This window comes from Perca flavescens, chromosome 9 (assembly GCF_004354835.1).
Source record: "Perca flavescens isolate YP-PL-M2 chromosome 9, PFLA_1.0, whole genome shotgun sequence".
In the NCBI taxonomy this organism is placed as follows: domain Eukaryota; kingdom Metazoa; phylum Chordata; class Actinopteri; order Perciformes; family Percidae; genus Perca; species Perca flavescens.
Genome location: NC_041339.1, coordinates 14,649,183 through 14,670,896, shown reverse-complemented (window position 1 = coordinate 14,670,896; position 21,714 = coordinate 14,649,183). Strand labels below are relative to the sequence as shown.

Genomic DNA, 21,714 nt, shown 5'->3' with positions numbered 1-21,714 from the left:
AAACTAAAAAGTGTGGTGTGCTAAAGTATTGTATTACTTTATTACAATACTTTATTGTGTAGCCCCCTTTACTCTATCTGATAGCCCTAAATAAAATCCAGTGCAACCACTTGCCTTCAAATGTCACCTAGTTAGTAGATAGTCATTGTAATCTAATCTCCATATAAATACAGCTGGTCTGTGAAGGCCTTAGACATTTGTTAGAGTGAAGGTTGGTGAGCAAACAGCATCATGAAGCCCAAGGAACATACCAGACAGGTCAGGGATAAAGTTGTGGAGATGTTTAAAGCAGGGTTAGGTTAAAAAAAAAATATATATATATACCAAGCTTTGAACATCTCACGGCGCACTGTTCAATCCATCATCTGAAAATGGTAAGAGTATGGCACAACCGCAAACCTACCAAACCAAGACACGGCCGTCCACCTAAACTGACAGGCCGGGGCGAGGAGAGCATTGACCAGAGAAGCAGCCAAGAGGCCCACGGTAACTCTGGAGGAGCTGCAGAGATCCACAGCTCAGGTGGGAGAATCTGTCCACGGGACAACTATTAGTCATGCGCTCCACAAATCGGGCCTTTTATGGAAGAGTGGCAAGAGGAAAAAGCCATTGTTGAAACAAAGCCATAAGAAGTCCCGTTTGCAGTTTGCCACAAGCCATGTGGGGGACACAGCAAACATGTGAAGGGAAGGTGCTCTGGTCAGATGACACCAAAATTGGAAGTTTTTGGCCTAGGCCTAAATGCAAAACGCTATGTGTGGCAGAAAACTTAACACTGTACCACCCTGAACACACCATCCCCACCGTGAAACATGGTGGTGGCAGCATCATGCGCATGTGGGGGATGCTTTTCTTCAGCAGGGACAGGGAAGCTGGTCAGACAATGACCCTAAACGTACAGCCAGAGCTCCAATGGAATGGTTTAGATCAAAGCATATTCGTGTGTTAGAATGGCCCAGTCAAAGTCCAGACCTAAAATCCAATTGAGAATCTCTGGCAAGACTAATTGCTGTTCACAGACGCTTTCCATCCAACCTGACTGAGCTTGAGCTATTTTGCAAAGACAAATGGGCAAAAATGTCAGTCTCTAGATGTGCAAAGCTGGTAGAGACATACCCCAAAAGACTTGCAGCTGTAATTGCAGCGAAAGGTGGTTCTACAGCGGGGCGCTGAATACTTTTGCACGCCACACTTTTCAGTTTTTTATTTGTAAAAAAAAAGAAATTGAAAACCATGTATCATTTTCCTTCTACTTCACAATTATGAGCCACTTTGTGTTGGTCTATCGCAGTGATCTTCAACAGGGGGTCCTCAGAGTCAATGTAGGGGGGCCTCCAAAATTCTTGTTAATTTTTGAAAGATTTAAAAGAAATTAGAAAGTCTTAACATGAATCCAACATATTAGCAAATATAAATCCCCATTGCTTACTGGCCTATATGGTAGTCACTAAGGCCATACACAGGTAGTTAATCCCAACGATTCACTGTAATGTTTAACATTAAAACATGATTTATAAAATCATGCCAACAATTATTAGGCTATTTGAATAGTTTAGTATTCTGTGCAAAAAAGATATGTATAAAGACTTTAGGCCGCCCTACAGGTTATTGTAGGCCCAATTTAATATGCAACTTGATTTTATACCGTAGGGGGTCCCTGCTCCCCCTAGTCTATCGCATTAAATCCCAATAAAATACATTTATGTGGGGCGGCCTCTAGCTCACCCAGTCAGAGTGTTCGCCCCGTGTAGGCAGAGTCCTGCAGCAGCGCAGGCTCGAATCCGACTTGCTGCCCTTTGCTGCTTGTCATCCCCCATCTCTCTCTCCCACCTTTCCTGTCTATCCACTGTCGCTATCTAATAAAGGGAAAAAAGCCCCAAAAAATAATCTTAAAGAAAAAACACTTTTTTTACGTTTGTTGTTTTAACGTGACAAAACGTGGAGAGGTTCAAGGGGTATGAATATTTTTGCAAGCCTCTGTAACATCACACTGCTGTCTGCAAGAGCATCAGGAGGATGTGGTACCTGCCAAGAAATGTTCCACACTTTGTTAGTAACATGTTGCAACCGTTAGAGAATAATGAACGGTTTGTGTCATTATTCACTGAAGATTTGTGATGCACAAGAATGAGCCTTGGCTTTATCTCCTGTGACACACGGCTACTAAACAACTCGGAGACCTTGACCGTCTGCAAAACAAGACTGCAGCTGCGGGTGTAGTGATGGGAAACAGATCTGATGTCTACGTTCCTTTCTGGGAGAAGGACTTTGCTCTGTTTTCTCCTAGCAGGAATGAGAGCAGATACATTGTACCCATTCATTACGACATCCTGTTATTTTTTCCATTCAGCTTTAACATCACATTCCAAATGCTGCTTGACCCATCATTGTGAGCTTCCTGTTAAAGGAAAAGTTGGCCATTTTGGGAAATATGCTTATTTGATTCCCCCCCCCCAAGAGTTAGATAACAAGATAGGCACCACTCTGTCCGTTTATCAGTCTTCTCATCTAACTCTCGCCAAGAAAGCAGCCGTTTAACTGGATGGTCTTTATTATCAAGTTTTGTTACCAGCTGCAACTGGGATTGTTTTCACGTTGAGAAGGTGAAAGTGAGAGGCGAGGGAGTGAGTTTGAAAAGCTTTTTGTTGGTAGACATTACGGAGTCACATTGTAATGCAGCAGATAATAGCCTGCAGGTCAGACCGGGGCCCTGGGGAGCAGGCGGCACCTGCTGCCACTCATTGAAGGTGACAACAAGCCCATGTCAGGTCCTAGTTGTGGCTCTGCAGTGTGATTGTAGTGTGTGTGTGTGTGTGTGTGTGTGTGTGTGACATGGCCAAATGTGGCCCTGGAGACACCTAACGTTATAGTGGGAACTACCACAGAAGCAAATTTGTCAGCGTTCTAGCGTGACTGCATCTTGCACAAAACATTACAGGTGTGTAGTTGAGATCAAAATGAAGTGAGTGAATGCTGAGTTTGAAATCTGGTGTGGTCCAAGCAAGGCCGCCAAAGGTAAGGGGGTGGGAAGTAGGGTGTGGTCTCTAGTCTACATTTAACTTTAATAATATAAATATTTGCCATACATCCTTGGAGGAATGAAACACCTGTCGTCTCTTTAGTTTTAGACCGTGAAAGGTCCATGACAACGTTATAAGAAGCGAACTCTATAATCCTGAAACCTCCCTTGATGTGTGTCCCCGCCCTCATCACTCAGCAGACAGGGAGGTTCAATGTGTCAACCAACAGAGCTGCTTTTTATTTTGCCTTTTATTTTTCCTGCGTTACCTGACTAACCTGCTTTCACGAGGTTACAAAAGCCCATTCCTGTGCAGCAAACAATGTGGCGGGGGCCAAGGCCCCTTCCTTACTTACCCCCCCCTCTGCGCGCTTCTTCTGGCGCCCTTGCTCAGGCCACGCCAATTTTTGAACTCGGCTTTCATTTTGATCTCAACCACACACCTCTAAAGTTTTGTGACTGTTTCTTGCACGGGTTGTGACGCTATCGCAGTTACAAGAATCTGTCAGACAGACAGACAGACACACACACACACACACACACACACACACACACCTGGCAAAGTACTTAAATCTGCTTCTGTGGTAGTTGCTGCTATAACGTTAGGTGTCTCCAGGACCACATTTGCCATGATGACACACACACACACACACACACACACACACACACACACACACACACACACACACACACACACACACAGAGAGAGAGAGAGAGACTTACAAGGTGATCATCAAGGACACATGATATTCCTATTTGGGCAGCGTGTTCGTGAGAAGCGAAGGTGGGAGAATATAACGCCCTTCCTCATGAGCCATTCAAAACAAGCGACTGAGAAAGGTCTGACCACACAGGCACGTGTACACACAGTGAAGTATGTTGTTTTTGGATGTCTTCTACTGTGGAGCGTTGATGCTCTGCTGCACAAGGCTCTGTGTGGCCCTGCATGTCTGCCATGGACAGCAGCTGATCCCGGCCCACCACCCCCCACTGACAGGTCATTGCTTTTTATTATTATTATTATTATTATTATTATTATTATTAATGTTTGCATTTGGTTTCTATTCCTAGCTTTAATCTGTTTTATTTTTTTTGTCCAGTGTGCAACGTACAGTATTTCTTTTCTTTTTCTTTTTGAAATCCAGAGCACACCTTCCCACCAACAGAGACCTCGTCAGCCTCCACAGTCTCTCATCACGTCTTTCACAACGCACCATGCTTTGTGGATGACATATTCGCAGCGCTGTGTGAAGGCGTTGGGAGAGACGGTGAACTCACGAACCGCACTTTGACTCAGTTTGGAATCTGCTTAGGATCTGATAGCTCATCGGACTCAGTCTTATTACAGCTTGCTAAGGAAACGAGCAGAAACCAGAGAAACGGATTGGAGGTTTTGCATCCAACCGGAGGTATCTGTGCTCTCTGATTGCATTACATTTTTGTTTGAATGTTGTTGTTGTTTTTTTTTTATCTCACGACGTGTCTTCTTCTCTCCATCAGTGCTCTTGGCAGAGGAAGATAAGAGAGGAATGCTCACGTTGACCTTTGACCTCCCACGGTCTCCTCTGGTCAAGCTGAACCCTGTGCTGCTGTTGGCGTACGAAAGTCCCCTCACCGTGACCGGAGGAAACCTGGATGTCACTTTCAATGGTCAGTGGCTGCATCCCAACACACAGGTAAAGAAAAGGCCTCGGCAAAGGAAACTGTCCTGAAGTTCATAAATCCGCTACATGACGTCGTCACAGATATTACAGTTGCTTTCCTGTTTTTGTTTTTTTTTTCTAGTCTGTGTGCATTTCAGGAGAAACGCAGTACATCATGCTGACAGGATCAGCATCAGAAGCCAACATTCACCAGAAATGGAGGATTTCTGTCGAGACAAAAACCCCTGATATGAGTAAGCTATGATATGAGTAAGGGTTAGGGTTATGGAGTATACTTTCTTGTGTCATGTGCACTCTCCTCACATTTCCTCTCTTTGCAGACCAAAGCCTAAAAGACATCCTTATTGGTGGAAAACCCGGAAGTAAAATCAGCATGACTCCACTTCTGCTTTTCTCTGGGGAAAGAGGAACCGATACAAGGTTGTCGTGTTTTTCTTGTTCCCTATTGAAATGTTAGCAGACTATTGTTTGAGTGATGCTCATAAAAAATTTTTTTTACTCTCTTTCCCAGATATACACACACTTCAGGTTCATCCCCGGCCTCTTCACAGACCTCCTTCCTCTGCGAGCTGAAGCGGTTCCTGGGTGACATCCTGCCTCAGGAGCTGCCCGAGTCCCCTCCGCTCCGGCTGGACTCCTTACAGTCCCTGCCTCCTCTGACGCTAGGCCCTTCCTCCAGCGACACCCTGCTGGCAGGACTGATCAACTCCTCCTCCCAAACCATTTTCTCCTTCACTAGCCGTGGCTCCGCGGTTCAGGTGCATCGTGGAGAATTGGCCTTGTCTCCTGCACTGCTGGAGGAGCTCAGGCAGAGGTTGGAGCAGAGTGTGATAAAGATGATGGAGGTCATACGGGAGGAGGAGGAGGAGGTGGGTCACAGAGCCATGCCGAGGCTAGGAAGGCTCAAAGAACTCAGTGCGTTTCCAAAGAAGGAACCGGCAGCAGGTGATGTGTACAAGAAAGCAGTCATTTTTCTCAGATTCACCCCCCCCCCCACGCAAGCCCTGCCAGATAAACTCAAGTACCCCACGCCATGTTCCAAATGTGTTTATTTGAACTGATTTTAAAGTGGATTTATATATTTAACTATTAATGTTACAATAGTGGATGGCACAATATTTTTTTTTATTTTCATACAATTGGTCTCTCAATTTTAAGGTTGGTTTAAGTTTGCATTCATACCACTTGTAGTGGCAGCTAAGTGAATGTTTTAACCATTTATTTATTCTTTAACTATTTAAATAGTTTATCCACTAGGCCATACTTTAGCCATTTATCTATTACTTTTGACATTAGCTTACTATTTCAACCTTTTATTCATTACTTTCAGAGAATACTTTCATATTGTCCATGTTTTTTTAGCTATTTCAATTTATCCTCTACTTTAAGCTACTTTAACTATCTATTTTTAATGTATCCACTACTTTTAGCTACTTTATCTATTTTTAATGTATCCACTACTTTTAGCTACTTTAACTATCTATTTTTAATGTAGCCTAATCACTATTTCAAATCCATTGCCTTTAGTGATGCTAACTCAACTACTTTTTATGCACTCTTAATCACAACATCTTAAAATCAAATGAAATTTCTATTTGATCAAATTAGTTGAGCTAGTTCCACACACAGAAGTAGCCCCTCCTTGGTTATCACAGTCCTAAAGCACTTGCATTATGAATGAGACCATATGACATACATTGAGATTTCTTTGGTATCACAATCCTGTATTACCACTTTTAAACTGATGCTTCTCTTACCTCTATAACAGGAGAGAGCCAGTACCGGGCATTTCTTCTGCTGAAGGCCCTGCAGACGGTGGCCCGTGCATATGAGTTGCAGAGAGGACTGCGGGCCACCAGAGCTGGCCCCAACAACCCAGAGGGGGGCAACATATGTGGGCTGAGGAGCCTCACTGTGTCTCTTACAAAGATTGTTACGGGTCCAAACACTGCCAACATCAACAACTGCCACGGCTCTTGTGCTTTCCCCCTGCCCAGTGCCAACAACCACGCCGTCCTGCTCAACTCCCACATTGGGAGTGGGAATGTGGACGAGCGGGCGCCGTGCTGTGTGCCTGTGGCCTACGAAGACCTGGAGGTGGTGGACTTTGCCGATTATGGGACTTCCATTACCATTAAACCAAATATGGTGGCAAAAGAGTGCGGATGCCGCTAAAGCTGTTTTCTTAACACTTCCCATGGCCTGTTTGACTTTTGCTGGCAAATGAGCGTGGGGCTCCGAGTGCTGGCAACGTGAAGGGAAAGCCAAACACCGTTCATCTGCGTATACTACCCACCCTACAATGACACAAAGCTGGTTGAAAATCAACAGTTTGCCTTTAATTGTTACTTAATTGTCATTTATTCAATCACACAGTATCAATACACTGGTAGTAAATGCACATGTTAATTCAGACATCTCTTTAAGCTATACTTTCACATATATAGACAATGTCTTATTTGCATTATTCTCACACTTAGAACTAATAATTTTTATTCAAACCAAAAGAAGTTAAATATGAGTATTATCATCTCCCTCTGTAAATATTTAATTTTTATTATCTAAGAAGTAATTTGAATAAAAAGCCATTGTTTATTCAGGGCAAACCTCTTATCATCCAGAAGACCACTTTTTTGTGCTTTAATTAAGATTTCAGTTATCATAGAAAGCATTGTCATGTCACACCACTAGCCAACTCAACCTCCCAGATCAATATAAATCATTGTTCAGTACTTGTCTTAATGTCTGTATGTTTTAAAACTGTCCAAATGTCCTATGGCTTCATGTAATGTTTTATGCACCAATAAAAAAAGAATATATTGTTCTAAAACTACCAAATTGTTAATAACTTGATGACTGCTGATGACAATATAAGATTATGTTACAATGTGGTAGTAAGTGACATTTCTATATTAGTGATAATGATAGATTTTGATTTAAAATATGTATTAAATGTCATAAACATTTCTGAATAAATCATGTCCTGCCCAACAAATGAAATGGCGTTCTCTATAATACAAACTTTATTCAGAAAAAACGTTTGTTATGACAATTGATAACATCTATGTTTTGTATACAAATCATACTTTAGGTTTGGGTTTTAGGATGGCTTTGTTGCCAATCGGCTTTTTCCTTCTTCTCATCGCTCCAAGTTCTTCGGATTCCCACCACCCCATGAAATTGTCCCATATGGAAATCTGGAGACAGACGGCAGGAAACAACACAGTCTGGTTCAAAAATAGATGCCTTAAATACACATTTGATACAACCACATGAAAACAGAAAATATAAGAAATACATTTATAAATGCACTTGTTTCTCATACAGTCACTTCAAGGATTACATTTTACATTCAACAGCTTTGGCTGAGACAATAAATATCTGTAAACTCCCCTGGTATCTTTCAGTGCCCCTGTCTAGCTCTGGTCCCCGTTAATCATAACGCTTTTATTTTTCCCCAAGTCCATAGGATCAAGTACTAGCTCTGCACAAATGTTGGGAAATATACCTTTACCAATACTGTGTGTGCATTGCTAATGCATTGAACTAACTAGCCTAGCATTAGTCACAATAATAACCAAACCTATAGTTTGCCAAGCCCATGAAGGTAGGTGGATTATTTAAAGCAAGGTTTGGCAACACAATACTGTATTAGCATATGTGCTGGCTGGTGACTACTGATCCCATTCACATTCTGCAAATGAGCTAAAATCACATGATCTCACCATTCAGTATAACATATCTTCAAACTGCACATAGACACTTAAACAAAGGCCTCCATTGATTTGTATCACTGAGTGAGTGTGAATAACGGTAGAACTCTAGCCAAAATCAGCCTAACCCTTTTAATGGCTCAGCATAGAAACCAATAGGCTTAGGCTACCTGCATTAGAGATAGACAATACCTGTAGTATTGAACCATCCTGTAGACTTCTTAAGAAAGACCTTATACCTGTCTCCTCAACAAAGGAATCCATTGCATCTAGAAAACAAAGAGTTTAGGATAACACAGAAGCCAACAGCCAATGTGTTTGGTATTAAAAATAATAGAATGTGACATAATTACAGAACTCACCGTGCAGTTCACTGACCGCTGAGCTCACAAGCAGTACAACCAGTGCCAGCACTAAGCAGCGGTTCATAGTGAATCCTTTCCATGGATTTGGAACATCACTCAAATTTTCAATGGACAGAATACGGTCATAAGACACTATGGACAAATACAAACCAGTCAGACGCTAGTTGCCATAGAATTCACTTGGCTGGTTGTTTAGGACGGTTGTATGTCTTACTTATGATGTTTTCAGATGTTCCAACTCTGGCTCCTTAAGTCCTGTAGGTTGCGGTTTAAATTTAAAGCTGGATCCAAAATAAGGCTGTAAGTTAAGATGAGAAATTCAGTTTTTGTCAAGCATGAATGTTTTTAACAAAGTATATGTGCCAGTGCACTATGTGCCCTGTGTATCATGTACCAACATAGGACAGCTTAAAATAGTCACCTGCAGCTAGTTGAAAAAGACAAATATACATTTAAAGAGTTTAGTTTTATGTGAACCTCTGAACAGGAAAAAGAAACTTACCTTCAGTTGTATTTCACCACTTAAGTGAAGGTTAACGTGGTTGTGTTAATGGTGATTTCTGTTCCGCAGGCACCAGAGACGGTGTTAAACACACCGTGCACTATGCTCCTTTCGATTGACAGGAACAGATGAGAGTTGTTGAAAAAAGGAAAATGACATTCATAGCGTGTAGTGAGTCTGTTCATACTTACCAGCAGTAATGCTATTGGTGGACAAATGGGACCAGCATTGGCTTATATTTCACTGATAAGAAAAATAGATGCCAGATGGGATGAAATAATGAAGCTATTAATCTAGCCCTGTTGGGAAAGAACAAAATGGGGCTACTCTTTTAGTTGTTTACATCTTACCAGGGGGTTTAGTACTAGTAGAAAGTGAGAAGTGGAAGTACATTTACCCATGTACTGTACTTAGGTACAAATTAGAGGTTCTGAGGTAGTACTTTTAATACATTGCATTTCAGAAGGAAATGCTGTACTTTATTAGCTATTTAAGAGCTAGAGTTACCAGTTTACAAATTAAGATTTTACGTTTAAAAAAGTAAAAATACATGATGAGCTTATAAAATATATAATTTAAAGATTAAACTACCCAACAGTATGTGAAATAGCTCAAATTGGCTCCACCTCCAGTAAGGTAGAGTAGCCCAGGCTCAATAAATTAAATGTTCAGAGACAGATAGTAACTCAAGGGTCCAATAACTTTAAAGGTGCTATATACGACGTCCAGGGTCGGTCACATAGGCCTACAACTCTCTCCTCTGATGTCACAAGTAAACATGAGGGTGACTCTGACTCAGTGTCTGAGAAAAGAATAAATAGGTTAGCTCTGGAGGGTATATGTGCATTGCATTGCAAATGGGGATATGCGTTATGTTTCTGTTTCAACGCCACCCAGCCACCGTAGGTCGGGACTGCGTTATCAGCGCCGCCGTATGTGCACCGCTTTCCTGCGCATGCTTGGCCCGGGTAGTGCGCAGTGCAGAGCAGCAGTGAGCCAGTGGGACATGAACACAATGGGAGGTTAACACATGCACTAATGCACATGCAGCTGGCTGACTAGCAAAACACAAGCTCGTATTACAACGCACACAGAGTGTGACTTCATTCCCTGCTCAGGACACCATTACTCTACTGTGTGTTTACATAGAAAATATGTATTTGCTCCTGTATTAATGTTCTGAATGTCCTATATAGCACCTTTAAATTTAGGCCCGGAACCCACCCTGACTCTCTCCACACTCCACCTCTGGCTCCTCATGCCACTGTACCTACTCTGCTGTAGAGTTCCTTTTTACCATTGTTTAACTTATTATCTACTTATTTTATTATTTATTTACATTTATTTTATCGTTATTAATACTGTGTTTATACTTATATTGTTTATATTCTTTGTATCCTTCTTATATTTGAGAATGTGTGACATGCACCAACAACACCATGACAAATTCCTTGTATGTGCAAAAAACGTACTTGGCAATAAAGCCCTTTCTGATTCTGATTAAAATTTTAGTAATGGGGCTCATTAAGTGCGTCATATTTTCACAGTTATACGTCATGGTGGACAGGACACTCCCCTCACAAATACTGCAGCCTGCTGCCAGCAGCTCCGAGCCCATCATTAGCGAAGGGGAGAGGATAGAGCCAGCAGCTGGTGCGGACGCTGGCCGGATGGTTAAATCTAACCTACAGACGATTTTGAATAGTCATTGTTTTGTTAGAGAAAAAGAGAGAAACTTATCCGAGATGCCTGTTATTGAGCAATCCAGTAATAAACCTGAAAGTGAAAGGTATGTTGTTGTAGTTGTGAATTGTTATAAGCTAGCTAACAAGCTAAGCTAAATTTAAACACCGCGGCCTAGCTAAGATATACGGTATATTTACAGGAGTGGCTAGCTAGCTAGCACTATTCACCGTGTTTCTTGTTTACAAATCAGCACTATTTATTCCAATTGACGTCTCCAAAATACATTGTCAGTCGCGTTTGGTTTGATACATTTTCATATAACGTCTTAAAAATTCACCGTAAATTACATAACCGTATCATGACATTTACTTAACATTGGTATTCATCAAAAAGATGAATACCAATGTTATGTCATAATCAACCTACGTGTTGGTTTAGCTAGCTAGCTTAGCTAACCGTAGCAGTAGCGTTCGCTAGCTGAGGGCTAAGTTAGCACTTACAGCTAGCTACGTTAGCTACATCACGGATGTTTCTATATTTTTGGCGTTTCAGTGATAACACAATATTTTGATTGTATTTCACAATGTATTTAGCGCTAGTCTTTGAAAAAATGTAGGGTGCTCTAAACATTTTCTTATGCGGATATGTAAAGTTAGCTTGTTGCTAACCAACGTAGTTAAAAATGATGGCTGGATTTATCATTTGTGGCTTCACGGCTTGTTTTTTTCCATTTCGCCCTCGAGCTCAGGTGCTATCGAGCTTTGACATTTTGTAACGACGAAAATGATTAGCTAGCTAGAAGAACCAGTTTTGTTTACAGCGGGGCAGTCAGTCGAGATGGATATTCAACATTTAGCTAAAGTAACCTTTGCTACGTGTTATCTATCTAACGTAGTATTATATTAACCATTGTGGGGGGTTGCCAGCCAATGGACTCCGGAGACGGCTTGTTTGCTGTTTCACTTCCAAATGAATGTAGCTAGTAATTGACTGGACATTTGTGGGTTTGACTCCTGGAAATGTGGGTCATGATTTTAAACAACTTGTGAGCGATTAGCTTGGGGGTGGTTTTACATAATTCTTGTCCGGACAAGATCGAGCTCTATAGTGGAATGAAGGACTCGTAGGAAATTTCCACTGCACTGCGAAGGGGGGTGGTATGGGTAATTTTGAGTCCAGTGGTGACATATTGTACACAGGAGATATTCCTTGTTAAATATATAAATATTTTAAGTCTCTGTATTCCCAGGAGATTTTTGGCATTTATGGCAACAAAAGCATAGATGCTGTTGTTTCCAACTCTGATGATTGTTGGAGTTTGTGTAGAATATGTTAAGAGAATTAAATGCTTTCTCTCCTTAAGCCATAGCTTTTTTAGACACCAGTGGGTGCCCTTTTAAACTCAATATCTTTTACAGCTACTGACCCTGTGGTCTACTTTGAGGTGAGGCTACCATAGCAACACATTGTCCATCTAAAGCAAGAGCACTTTTCCCTAAATACATTATGGTATCCCCCTAGAGATGAGTGGTCTGTTACGTGATTCCATACATGACAAAGGTGCTCTTATGCAAGCAGGAGTTTGAGAGAGTCATCACTCATGTGACCAGAGCAGCTGTCTGCCAAGACAACCGTGTGTGTGTGTGTGTGTGTGTGTGTGTGTGTGTGTGTGTGTGTGTGTGTGGGATTTCAAATAATGCTGTTAAGTGAATGGAGATGTTGATTGAAAGTCTTTTATGTGCTTTATTTCTAATGCAGGGAGAGGACGCATTCCAAGTTTTTATGTAATGATGGTTATTGGCTGTTTCTACATAATCCAATAATGGGATTTAGGGACAACTTGTGTTAGTTTGCAATCTCCAATGCTTTGCAAAATCAGGCTATTGCACATTGACTTGGTTAGCCCGAGTTATGGAGGTGACAATGTTTTTTTTTTTTGGTTTTCACACATCGGCTCCACATACAGCACGGCAGTGGCATTTGCGTAAGAGGGCATCTGTGAGTGTCTCGGAGCGTTGGTGTCACTGTGGCAGCGCTGCTGCCGGTAATGGGTTGTGTTCCCGATATGAGCTCTGAGAACAGGCTCACTCACAACACTGTTAATGTATGCAGACACACACACACACACACACACACACACACACACACACACACACACACACACACACACACACACACACACATCTGCGCTTGTAAGCCAAGCTAATTCTATAGAGCACTTTGACTGGCCTCTGAATTAAAATGGCTGATCTCACTCACTAAACTGATGTTGGTCCGTTGTAAACTGGAGCAACGTGGCTAGTGCAGCAGGACTAAATTAGGCTAATGGTTAGACAAACAGAGCCTGGTACTCTGGCAGCCTTCCTCCTAAGAATCATGTGACAAGCTTAGTTACCCCACCAAGGCACCCAAATCTGTTTTAGGAAGTTGGATGTCACTCTGCTAACAGGAACAATGGATTTTTCTACATTGTGCAATCATGAGGATTGTGACTTTGTGAGATGAAAACAGAATTTGCCTTGAGGGGTTGTAGTGAATATTTGACTCAAAGTTGACTTAGTAAATGTTAATGGGTCATCAGCGATGTGGTAGTGTAACCTAAACGGCTCCTGCTTCCTGTCTGTTAATTTAATGTGCACAAGTCAACTCCCCATAACCATCTGTGCCTAAAATGGGGACAGTTACAGATTAAACTGTGCCCACCAGCCCTGTTTAGATTTTTAAGACTTGCTCAACTTTAGTGTGTGTGTGTGTGTGTGTGCGCGCGCGCCTCTGTTTATATTGGGCGTTTGGTTTGTGTTTGGTAGCAGAACCTCCAGTGAATACTCCACTTATAATGGCTCCTTCTGTGTGTGTGTTCGTTTCGCTCTCCAGTCCTAGGAGGTGCTCCCGCTGTTGCAGTAACCAGTGTCCGGGGCCTCTGTGGTGCTCCTGATGCCCCTCACCCACCCCTGAAGATCCCAGGTGGGCGAGGGAATGACCAGCGGGATCGCAATCTTTCAGCTAAGCTATTCTATTCTGTGAGTTATACCACTTTTAAAATGTGATCTATTTATTTTTAATAGCAATTTGACTTCTGCATTCTGCAGTTGTAAATGTATTCTTGATGTCCTCTAAAATGACTGTCTGTCTGTCCTCTAGGATACACAGTTGCTGGTTCTCGAGGAGCCCCCCCCTGCCAACGGGAGAGTGCGCTTCTTGCTCTTTGAGCCCCGGCGCTCTGAGGGCAAGCACTGTGTGTGGAGGGCGGCGCTGAAAGGAGGGAACCTTTATGTTGAAATCCCTCCTGGAGCTTTGCCCGAGGGCAGCAAAGACAGGTCAGCAGGCAAAACTTTTCACTAAAAGAAAGATCAAATTTGATTATTGTCATGGTTGAAAGAAAACGAAAGGTAAAATATTGATTTAATTTCACATACAAATTAATTCAGACATTGTCAAATGCCAAAGTAAAAACAGACCCTTGCTTTCTTATTATAATTTGTACAGCAGATGAGCTTATCAAAATAAAACTTGTATGTCAATGTAAAACTCACTTACAATTTGTAAAAGAAAATGCCCGATTGAACAAATAAGTGACTCAAGTCCAGTTCTAGGTCTCAACCCTTCGGGTAATGGTGTTAAGATCTGCTTTTATGATCTGATGCAGTTTATAGAAATGTGCTTGGACCAGCACGAACACTTATTTTCCTCTGAAATTCATTAGCATCCCTCCTTTAATACATTGACACTTTTTGTTTGCTTTGCTTCTTCACAGTTTTGCCCTTCTGCTGGAATTTGCAGAAGAGCAGCTGCAAGTTGATCACGTGTTTATCTGTTTTCATAAGAGCCGTGACGATAGAGGTGAGCCATTTTTGATTTTTAAATCTGTTAAACACATTAATACACAAACTCTGACATAGCACCATCAATTTAAATCTGAACTACTTTAATAGTTGAGTTAATAGTTAAGCATAATTGAAATGGACAGTAATACACATCCAAAAAAAATGCATGTTTAGAAAATATTGTCGTTTTTCTTGGGAATTGGACAGGATCAGGCGCTCCAGCAAGTCCTCCCAGATATCCAGTCATAGAAATGTACATCCGTTTACACTTTGTCTCTCCTCAGCAACCCTGCTGCGTACATTCAGTTTCCTGGGCTTTGAGATTGTGAGACCGGGTCATCCCCTCGTCCCCCCCCGCCCTGACGCTTTCTTCATGGTTTACAGCATCGAGCGAGACTCCTCTGATGACGATTAAATGACGCTGAGCAGTTACAACCGTCTGTTGCTCTCATTTCAGTCCATACCCACACATCTTTAGTTCAGCATGGTTGGGCTTTCCTTTTTGTTTGTTTTACCTTTACCTGCCACGTGCTGTGTTTCATTGATATTGCACTAGGGTAAGATGTTAATATACCAGGAATGTAAAGCAAGCGCCCACGTAATATCCAGGCATTGTGTCCTCATCACTATTACTTTCCATGATGTGTAGTGTGCTGACCTCCTATTATCTCTCCCTGAATACCCTGATGATCATCTCCACAGTGTAATATTTAAGATCAATTTAAATCCATCTTACTCGTGAAAGTAGATATGTTTCAGTGAGTATTAGTTGTTTCTCCTGTTTAAATTGATTTTTTTTGTTTTGTTTTTTAATTTGTGCATGATTTTGATTTGTTGCTTTGATTCACTTGATAGAAATCTGCATGTTGTAACTACTAAATAAAAGTGCTCACCCAAGACAGTGGTGTCTGTGGTCTTGTTGAAGCCATGCAGCTTGTAAGAATTGAGGTCTCGCTATGCTTAGAAGAAACTAGGCCATACCATGTGTTGTCTGACCACGTCTAAAGGAAAGAGGGTTCACACCGGGTACAGATGGCCACACTTAACGAAGTCTGCTGTCACATAGCGTCACTGTGGCTCTCTTGAACATGGCAAATTTGTCTTGGGATTAAGATCACAGGCGACCTCCAGTTATTTTCAAATTCCTAAAGGTCCCCAGGTGATACTAGTCCTGTGGGAATAGGGCTTTAAACGCATACTGAGACTACATACTAACCTTTAGTAGTCATCTTCATGATTTATTAAGAAAAATCATCGGTGAGACAACTTAAGCACAATTATTTTGAGAAAACACGAAAATACAGAAATCTTGATTATTTTCAAGTTTATTTAAAGCACTTTTGTACAGTTTGTTCATTTATCACTTATAGTAAGAAGCTGATTGAGAAAATACATGTATAGGGCCCTTAAGGATTAATATTACAGCAACACGTGTTCAAAGTGCAACATTTTATTAGATTTTACATGATGAAGAGCAGTATATGAATGTAAGGATGGAAAATGCCTTTTAGCCCAATGAAACCCACATTCTTAGTGTATATTTGACCGTTGTACACAATACAGACTGACAGTGACCAACTACAACTACCAATGAGTCCTTTCGTTTCAAGATGGACTGTCCATATTCAGAGTGAGCCACAGCTGACTGGTCACGCTCATAACTGTCTCGGGGTCTGTAAACGACAGGTATTGCAGGCACATACAGTCCTCCCAATCCAGAGCGGACTGATCCTGGATCAGCCCTCTCTCTGCCAACTTCATCACCAGCAGGGCTCGCTTGATTGTCAGCCAGTTGTGTACAGCGGCGGCCATTGAGCCTCTGTGTTTGAAGAGGGAGACGCGTGGCCCCCAGAGAAGCGCCTGAAGCGTGGCCACCGTGTCCGCCATCTGTGGCCCACTGCTCTCACTCTGGAGCAGAGAGGCCAGATGAAGAAGCCCCCTTCGGTATGAGGACTTGGACGTGGTTGGATCTGAGTCCAGAGGTGTCAGGCTCTCTTGCGAGTGGAGGCAGTATTGAATTAGGGCTCCAATCTGGGATTTGACGTCGGTGAGGAGGTGAGGATCAGACCGAGCAGATGATAGCGGGGTTAACACCACACGAGGGGAGCCGTGTGTCCTCCATAACATCTGGATCTTTCCTTTTTTCTCTGTCTTTCCCCACTTCATTTCTTCTTCCCGTCTGCTGGTTTTGAAACCTCTCTTTATTCCACAAGCATCCTGTTCTAGCTTCTTGTCTCCCTCTTCATTCTCCCTGTTGGGCCACACTAAAAAGATCCCCCGAGGTCTGAGGTCAGCTGCAGTGGCACTGATGTACAGATGTTGTGCGCCCATTAATATCTGCAGCAACAGAGCACATACCTGTCTGTCATAATCCAAACAGTCTGTGCTCTGGAGCGAGCTGTCATCCTGAACAAAGTCCTCTAGAGTGGCGTGTGGCAGGTCTCTCTCAACACTCGCTAAAAGTCCTTTCTGGAGGAAAGACTGAACTGAGGGCAGATTAACGTTCACGTGAGCTGTGGCGTGCTCAGTGCTGCCTTCACCTGGTGGTTTAGCAGCAGTGCAGTCCGGCCCAAAAGGATGAGACGGATCTTGAGTTTTAAATGTGCTGGAATCATTCCTCGGGTTGTTGCTTGCCCGGAAATGAGCAATAACATCTTGCACATTGACATGCAACGGCTGGTGTTTGGTGGGAGCTGAAGAAGCTTCATCAGTCTGTTTGTGTACCTGCACAGAAAGACAGAAAACAGACCCAAGCATGCAACTATAGTCAGAATCAAGAAACACTTGAGCTGCAGAATGTTGAAAAAAAAAAAAAAAATCCGGTTGCAGTTGTGACACCTGATGGCAGTTTAGAGGAAGTGTTTATGCTACCGCAAGTCAGTGTGACAATTGCCAGTCTCCATAAAGATCAAGTTTGCATTACTGGCTGCTGTGTGCATTGTGCATTACCACTTTGTTTTGCACACCATTTCAATTAGACCCCAAGTGAATATAGCATACAACAACAGAAGATTCCGACATCATGCATGATCACACAGAACTATGTGGAGTGAATGAAAGAGCTGTAGCATTACCCTTAAACCAAGCATCCTCCCCGGGAGCTTGGGGCTGTGCAGACTGTGGTAAACCGTGTCTCCGATCTGCTTTGGCTCGCTGCCCTCACACAGCAGGAAATCCTGAGGCCGGTACGAGGCGATGTCCCTCTCTGTGGCCTCTCTCTGGAGCAGGATCCCAGCCTCCACGCTCTGCGCCATGCTTCTCAGAAAGAGTAGGTGTCGATGCTGAATCCCCTGAGAAACAAGCCGCTGGTCGTCCAGTCCGCTGAAGAGGAAGGGCAGATGTTCGTCTGGGGTGTCAAAGGCCAGCTGGGAGAAGGACGGTAAGGGGACGGGACTCCCTCTGGCTGGTTTAAACTCCTCCGCCTCTTCAAGGACATGGGCGTCGGGTATGGGTGCCAGCATGTACAGCGGGTTGTCAAAGTTTTGAGGGTGTCTTTGCAGCGGAGACAGGGGAGACAGGGGAGACGGAGGAGAGAGTTGAGGCCCATTGGTGCCAGGGAGGGAGAGGGTGCGAGCTAACCTTTTCTTTGGAACAGGCGGCGGGGTGCCATCGGAGAAAAATCTCGCCAGGTGTCGGGAGGGATCTGAGCAACACAGCGAGAGACATTTAGGTCAGACTTAAAACAGCGAGCAAGAGCAATGAACATGTGACAGTTTTGGGAGTCTGCATCCACAGCTGAGTTTCACTACAGAAAGCACTTTGTCTAGATCACATGTGTCAAACTCAAGGCTCGCGGGCTAAATCCGGCCCCTCACAAATGTTAAACCGGCCCGCAATCAATTTAGGTTCACAATAGATTTTGGCCCGTCTATATACGCGCCAAATCAAAAAGACGGAGAAACTCAAACTGTAATTATGTGACACTCAAAACAGAATTTGGCACATGTGCTGACTCAGAAATTCCCACACAACCAGTGAGTTTGCATATTCAGGCCTGTGAAACAGATTGTTATGAAAAAATGATTTGCTAAACCCTATGATGGCTAAGGAACTTTTTTGCGCAGTGCAAAGGTTGACCCAAGTGTCTTGGCTAGTTTAAGACCGACGCAGTTGTCAGTTTCCCGTCCAGCGCCCGCGTCGTTTAAATAGCAAATGCACCTGCGCCCATCTGTGCGCCCATGGGCGTGCTGGTCTTACAGGAAGGTGTGTTTAGGTGCATTCTTGGCGTATTGCTATCTTGAGGCAGCGGAGAGTGATTGCGCCATTGACCAACAAAAACATGGTCTAAAGTCAATAACGCAGCATTTCATTGTTATTTTAACAGCGCAAATATTTTAGGCTCGTGAACAGCGCGCGCACACTATGCTTGTTACACACACAGGGACGCGCAGCAGCACACGCACATGCAAAAGATTAAAAATAAAAACATTGCAATGTGAAATAGTTTTGGTGGCATAGTGCTCGTGCAATATATGAGCAGATCAGTTTCTTCTCCTGAAAAATCTCTCCTTCCTGCTTAGTAAATCCTCCATCATAATAGCAAGGTCCAAACGCGCCTGGCTCTTAAAGGGAATGGGAGATGACACTCTGATTGGTTTATTGCATGTTATGTCCAAAACACACCTGTGAATTAATGAAGACACTAAGTACAACCCCTTAGAAACATGCACCTGGCGCACGGACCCTTTTTGCCACCGTTAAACTAGCAAAAGTGGAATGTTGTCAAAGATATCGGGCCCATGATGCGATTCTCATTTCCCTGTGTGGCCCTTAGTGAGGTTGAGTTTGACACCCCTGGTTTAGATGAATAGTCTGCAAGTCAGTGTTTCAGAACATTACATGTTATTGAAAGTAAGAGTTACAGATTGCTACTTCCTCTCTTTCAGTTCTCACAATAAAAGACGAACTGAGAGGACTGAATCACACATTATAGTAACTTGTGTCTCTTCCCATCACACTGAGCTGTACACGTCAGTCATGTTTCCAGAATTGAGGAACGTGACCTTTGACCGGATTTGTTTGACATTTACAACATGCGAGTACTTTCCCTCACCTGTACTCACTTCATCATTCTGCAAACCTACCGTAGCGCTGGTGTATGGGGCACTGGGCTGCGTTACAATCAGTGGGTTCAGGGAAGACGTCGCTATATGTGTAATTTTGGAGTCCAACAGGGCTGAACGTAACACAGTCCGACCCCACGCTGGAGCATCTGGAGGAATGGCTTCTGTGTGAGAAGATGGGCAGGATAACAAAAAAAAACATCTAAGTGCATGCACAGCATCATACGTCACAGTACCAAATGAAATACATTTACATGAATTCTCTGTGCAATCTACTTTTATCCCAATAAAGTAGGATTTTTTTCAAATTAGGCAGACTGAAAACCCAATAAGAGAGTGTGTAAAATATTCATAAACTTCTAATAAGATCTGTAAGAGACAGTTTGGTGGTCTTACCTGTGCTGTTTGACCGGCAGCGCTGGTGGCTGTTCCTCAGCTCTGCTGCCAGGACCAGACGCCATCAAGAATGTCTAAAGTTACAACACCTAGCTCCGCCACCTCTCTGACAGTTCACTGCTGTCACACAGTGTGGGTGTATGTGTGTGTGTGTGTGTGTGTGTGTGTGTGTGGAGCTCACAGGTGGCTAACTCAGCGCCTCTCTGAAATACTTCCCGTTTATCTCAGCAACTCCCCTTTCTCTTTTTCACTCGTCTGTGTAGTTGCATGTTTTAAATACTCTTGTTATCTTTCGTACTAATCGTTTTCAGTCTGAGGTTGAGGTTGGTACCGGAAAGCGTTGTCTGTACTGAGGGCAAAACTGTTCTCTGAGCTAACCACAAGTTGACAGAACAGGGAAGAGCAGTTATTGCAAAGCCCCTTTACTTTGCACTCTCGTCTCTTTCTTTCTCAGTTGATCTACATTCGTCATGCAGCCTCAGCATGAGCTTCTCTCTTTTGGATGATGCAGTTTGAGCCTTTACACATGCAATGCCCTCTTCAGGGCTCGGTGCTTGCTTGTAGGAGTGTTTGCTTTCACTGACTTTAAAGGAAAGGGTACATATTGCAGATAAAGAGTGAGATGATATATCATGTCAATATCTTGTACAACTGGGCAATTTTTGACAAATATTTATGGTTAGACAACCTCATTTAGTGAATGTAAATTCTGCTCTTTTACTGAGAGGTCAGAGGTCAGTCTTGTTTGTTTCAAAACCCAATATGGGAATAGTTTTGATGCCAAAAGTCAAAATGACCATGATTTAATGACTCGGATGATTGCTTACCACTTAAGTAATTTAATGATTATACGGCACCCAACTCCAATTAAGACATCAACGACGATTATGATCTTTAATTTTGCAGCACAGCAATCAAAAATAAAGTCACAACAGCAATATCAGGGAAATCAAGTTAATTAAACAAGACAAAGAGTTGTAGTGGCTCGTTCTTTGAGCTAAATGCTAACAGCTAACATGCTGCTGATGTTTAACATCTTAGTTTAGCATGTTAGCATGCTAACATTTGCTAGTTAGCGCTAAACACAAACGACAGCTGAGGCCGATGGGAATTAGTCATTAGTTATGAAGGTATTTGGTCAAAAAGTATTGGACAAATAAAAATTTTGACCTGATAATGGTGCTAGATAAAATGCCCGGGGATCACCAGAGTTCCATCCATCTATCCATCCAATAGTTGTTGGGATATTTCAGACTGACCGACAGATAGCATTCTGCTAGCATGACTTAAAATGCTACCATAAATGGTGAATATGTGGGGGAATACAGCCCACAAAGCATCTTGAATAAATTATGAGTATTAATATTCATAATCAACAAAGAAAATCAAGTCTCACACCATAATGCCACAGTGTGAGAAAAGCCACATGAATATAAACAACTGACGTTAAATTACCAATTTTGGATATCCTGATAGGGGCAA

The 21,714-nt window shown here is 42.7% G+C and overlaps 3 protein-coding genes and 1 long non-coding RNA gene across 4 annotated transcripts; 2 read left to right on the top strand and 2 right to left on the bottom strand.

Moving 5' to 3' along the window:
• Positions 1-3,764: 3,764 nt before the first annotated feature.
• amh (anti-Mullerian hormone) lies at positions 3,765-7,678 on the top strand. Its single transcript, XM_028587769.1, has 7 exons — positions 3,765-4,016; positions 4,165-4,428; positions 4,520-4,695; positions 4,805-4,916; positions 5,004-5,103; positions 5,195-5,628; positions 6,452-7,678. Exons 1-7 carry the CDS (start codon positions 3,896-3,898, stop codon positions 6,856-6,858), a joined length of 1,614 nt encoding a protein of 537 aa, XP_028443570.1. The 5' UTR covers positions 3,765-3,895; the 3' UTR covers positions 6,859-7,678.
• LOC114561698 (uncharacterized) lies at positions 7,001-9,392 on the bottom strand. The gene is made up of 5 exons (XR_003693384.1): positions 9,264-9,392; positions 8,976-9,059; positions 8,759-8,893; positions 8,589-8,665; positions 7,001-7,880 (listed from the first exon to the last, which is right to left on the bottom strand). It is a non-coding gene; the product is annotated as an uncharacterized LOC114561698 (long non-coding RNA).
• Positions 9,393-10,852: 1,460 nt separating this feature from the next.
• On the top strand, positions 10,853-15,672 carry oaz1a (ornithine decarboxylase antizyme 1a). The gene is given in 6 exon segments (XM_028588221.1): positions 10,853-11,052; positions 13,824-13,881; positions 13,883-13,969; positions 14,091-14,266; positions 14,704-14,789; positions 15,058-15,672. Coding segments are annotated over 6 exon segments (657 nt in total). The 5' UTR covers positions 10,853-10,933; the 3' UTR covers positions 15,189-15,672.
• A 442-nt stretch (positions 15,673-16,114) lies between these two features.
• On the bottom strand, positions 16,115-20,527 carry peak3 (PEAK family member 3). Its single transcript, XM_028588081.1, has 4 exons — positions 20,233-20,527; positions 19,858-20,000; positions 17,848-18,416; positions 16,115-17,497 (listed from the first exon to the last, which is right to left on the bottom strand). Exons 1-4 carry the CDS (start codon positions 20,295-20,297, stop codon positions 16,379-16,381), a joined length of 1,896 nt encoding a protein of 631 aa, XP_028443882.1. The 5' UTR covers positions 20,298-20,527; the 3' UTR covers positions 16,115-16,378.
• Positions 20,528-21,714: the final 1,187 nt, after the last annotated feature.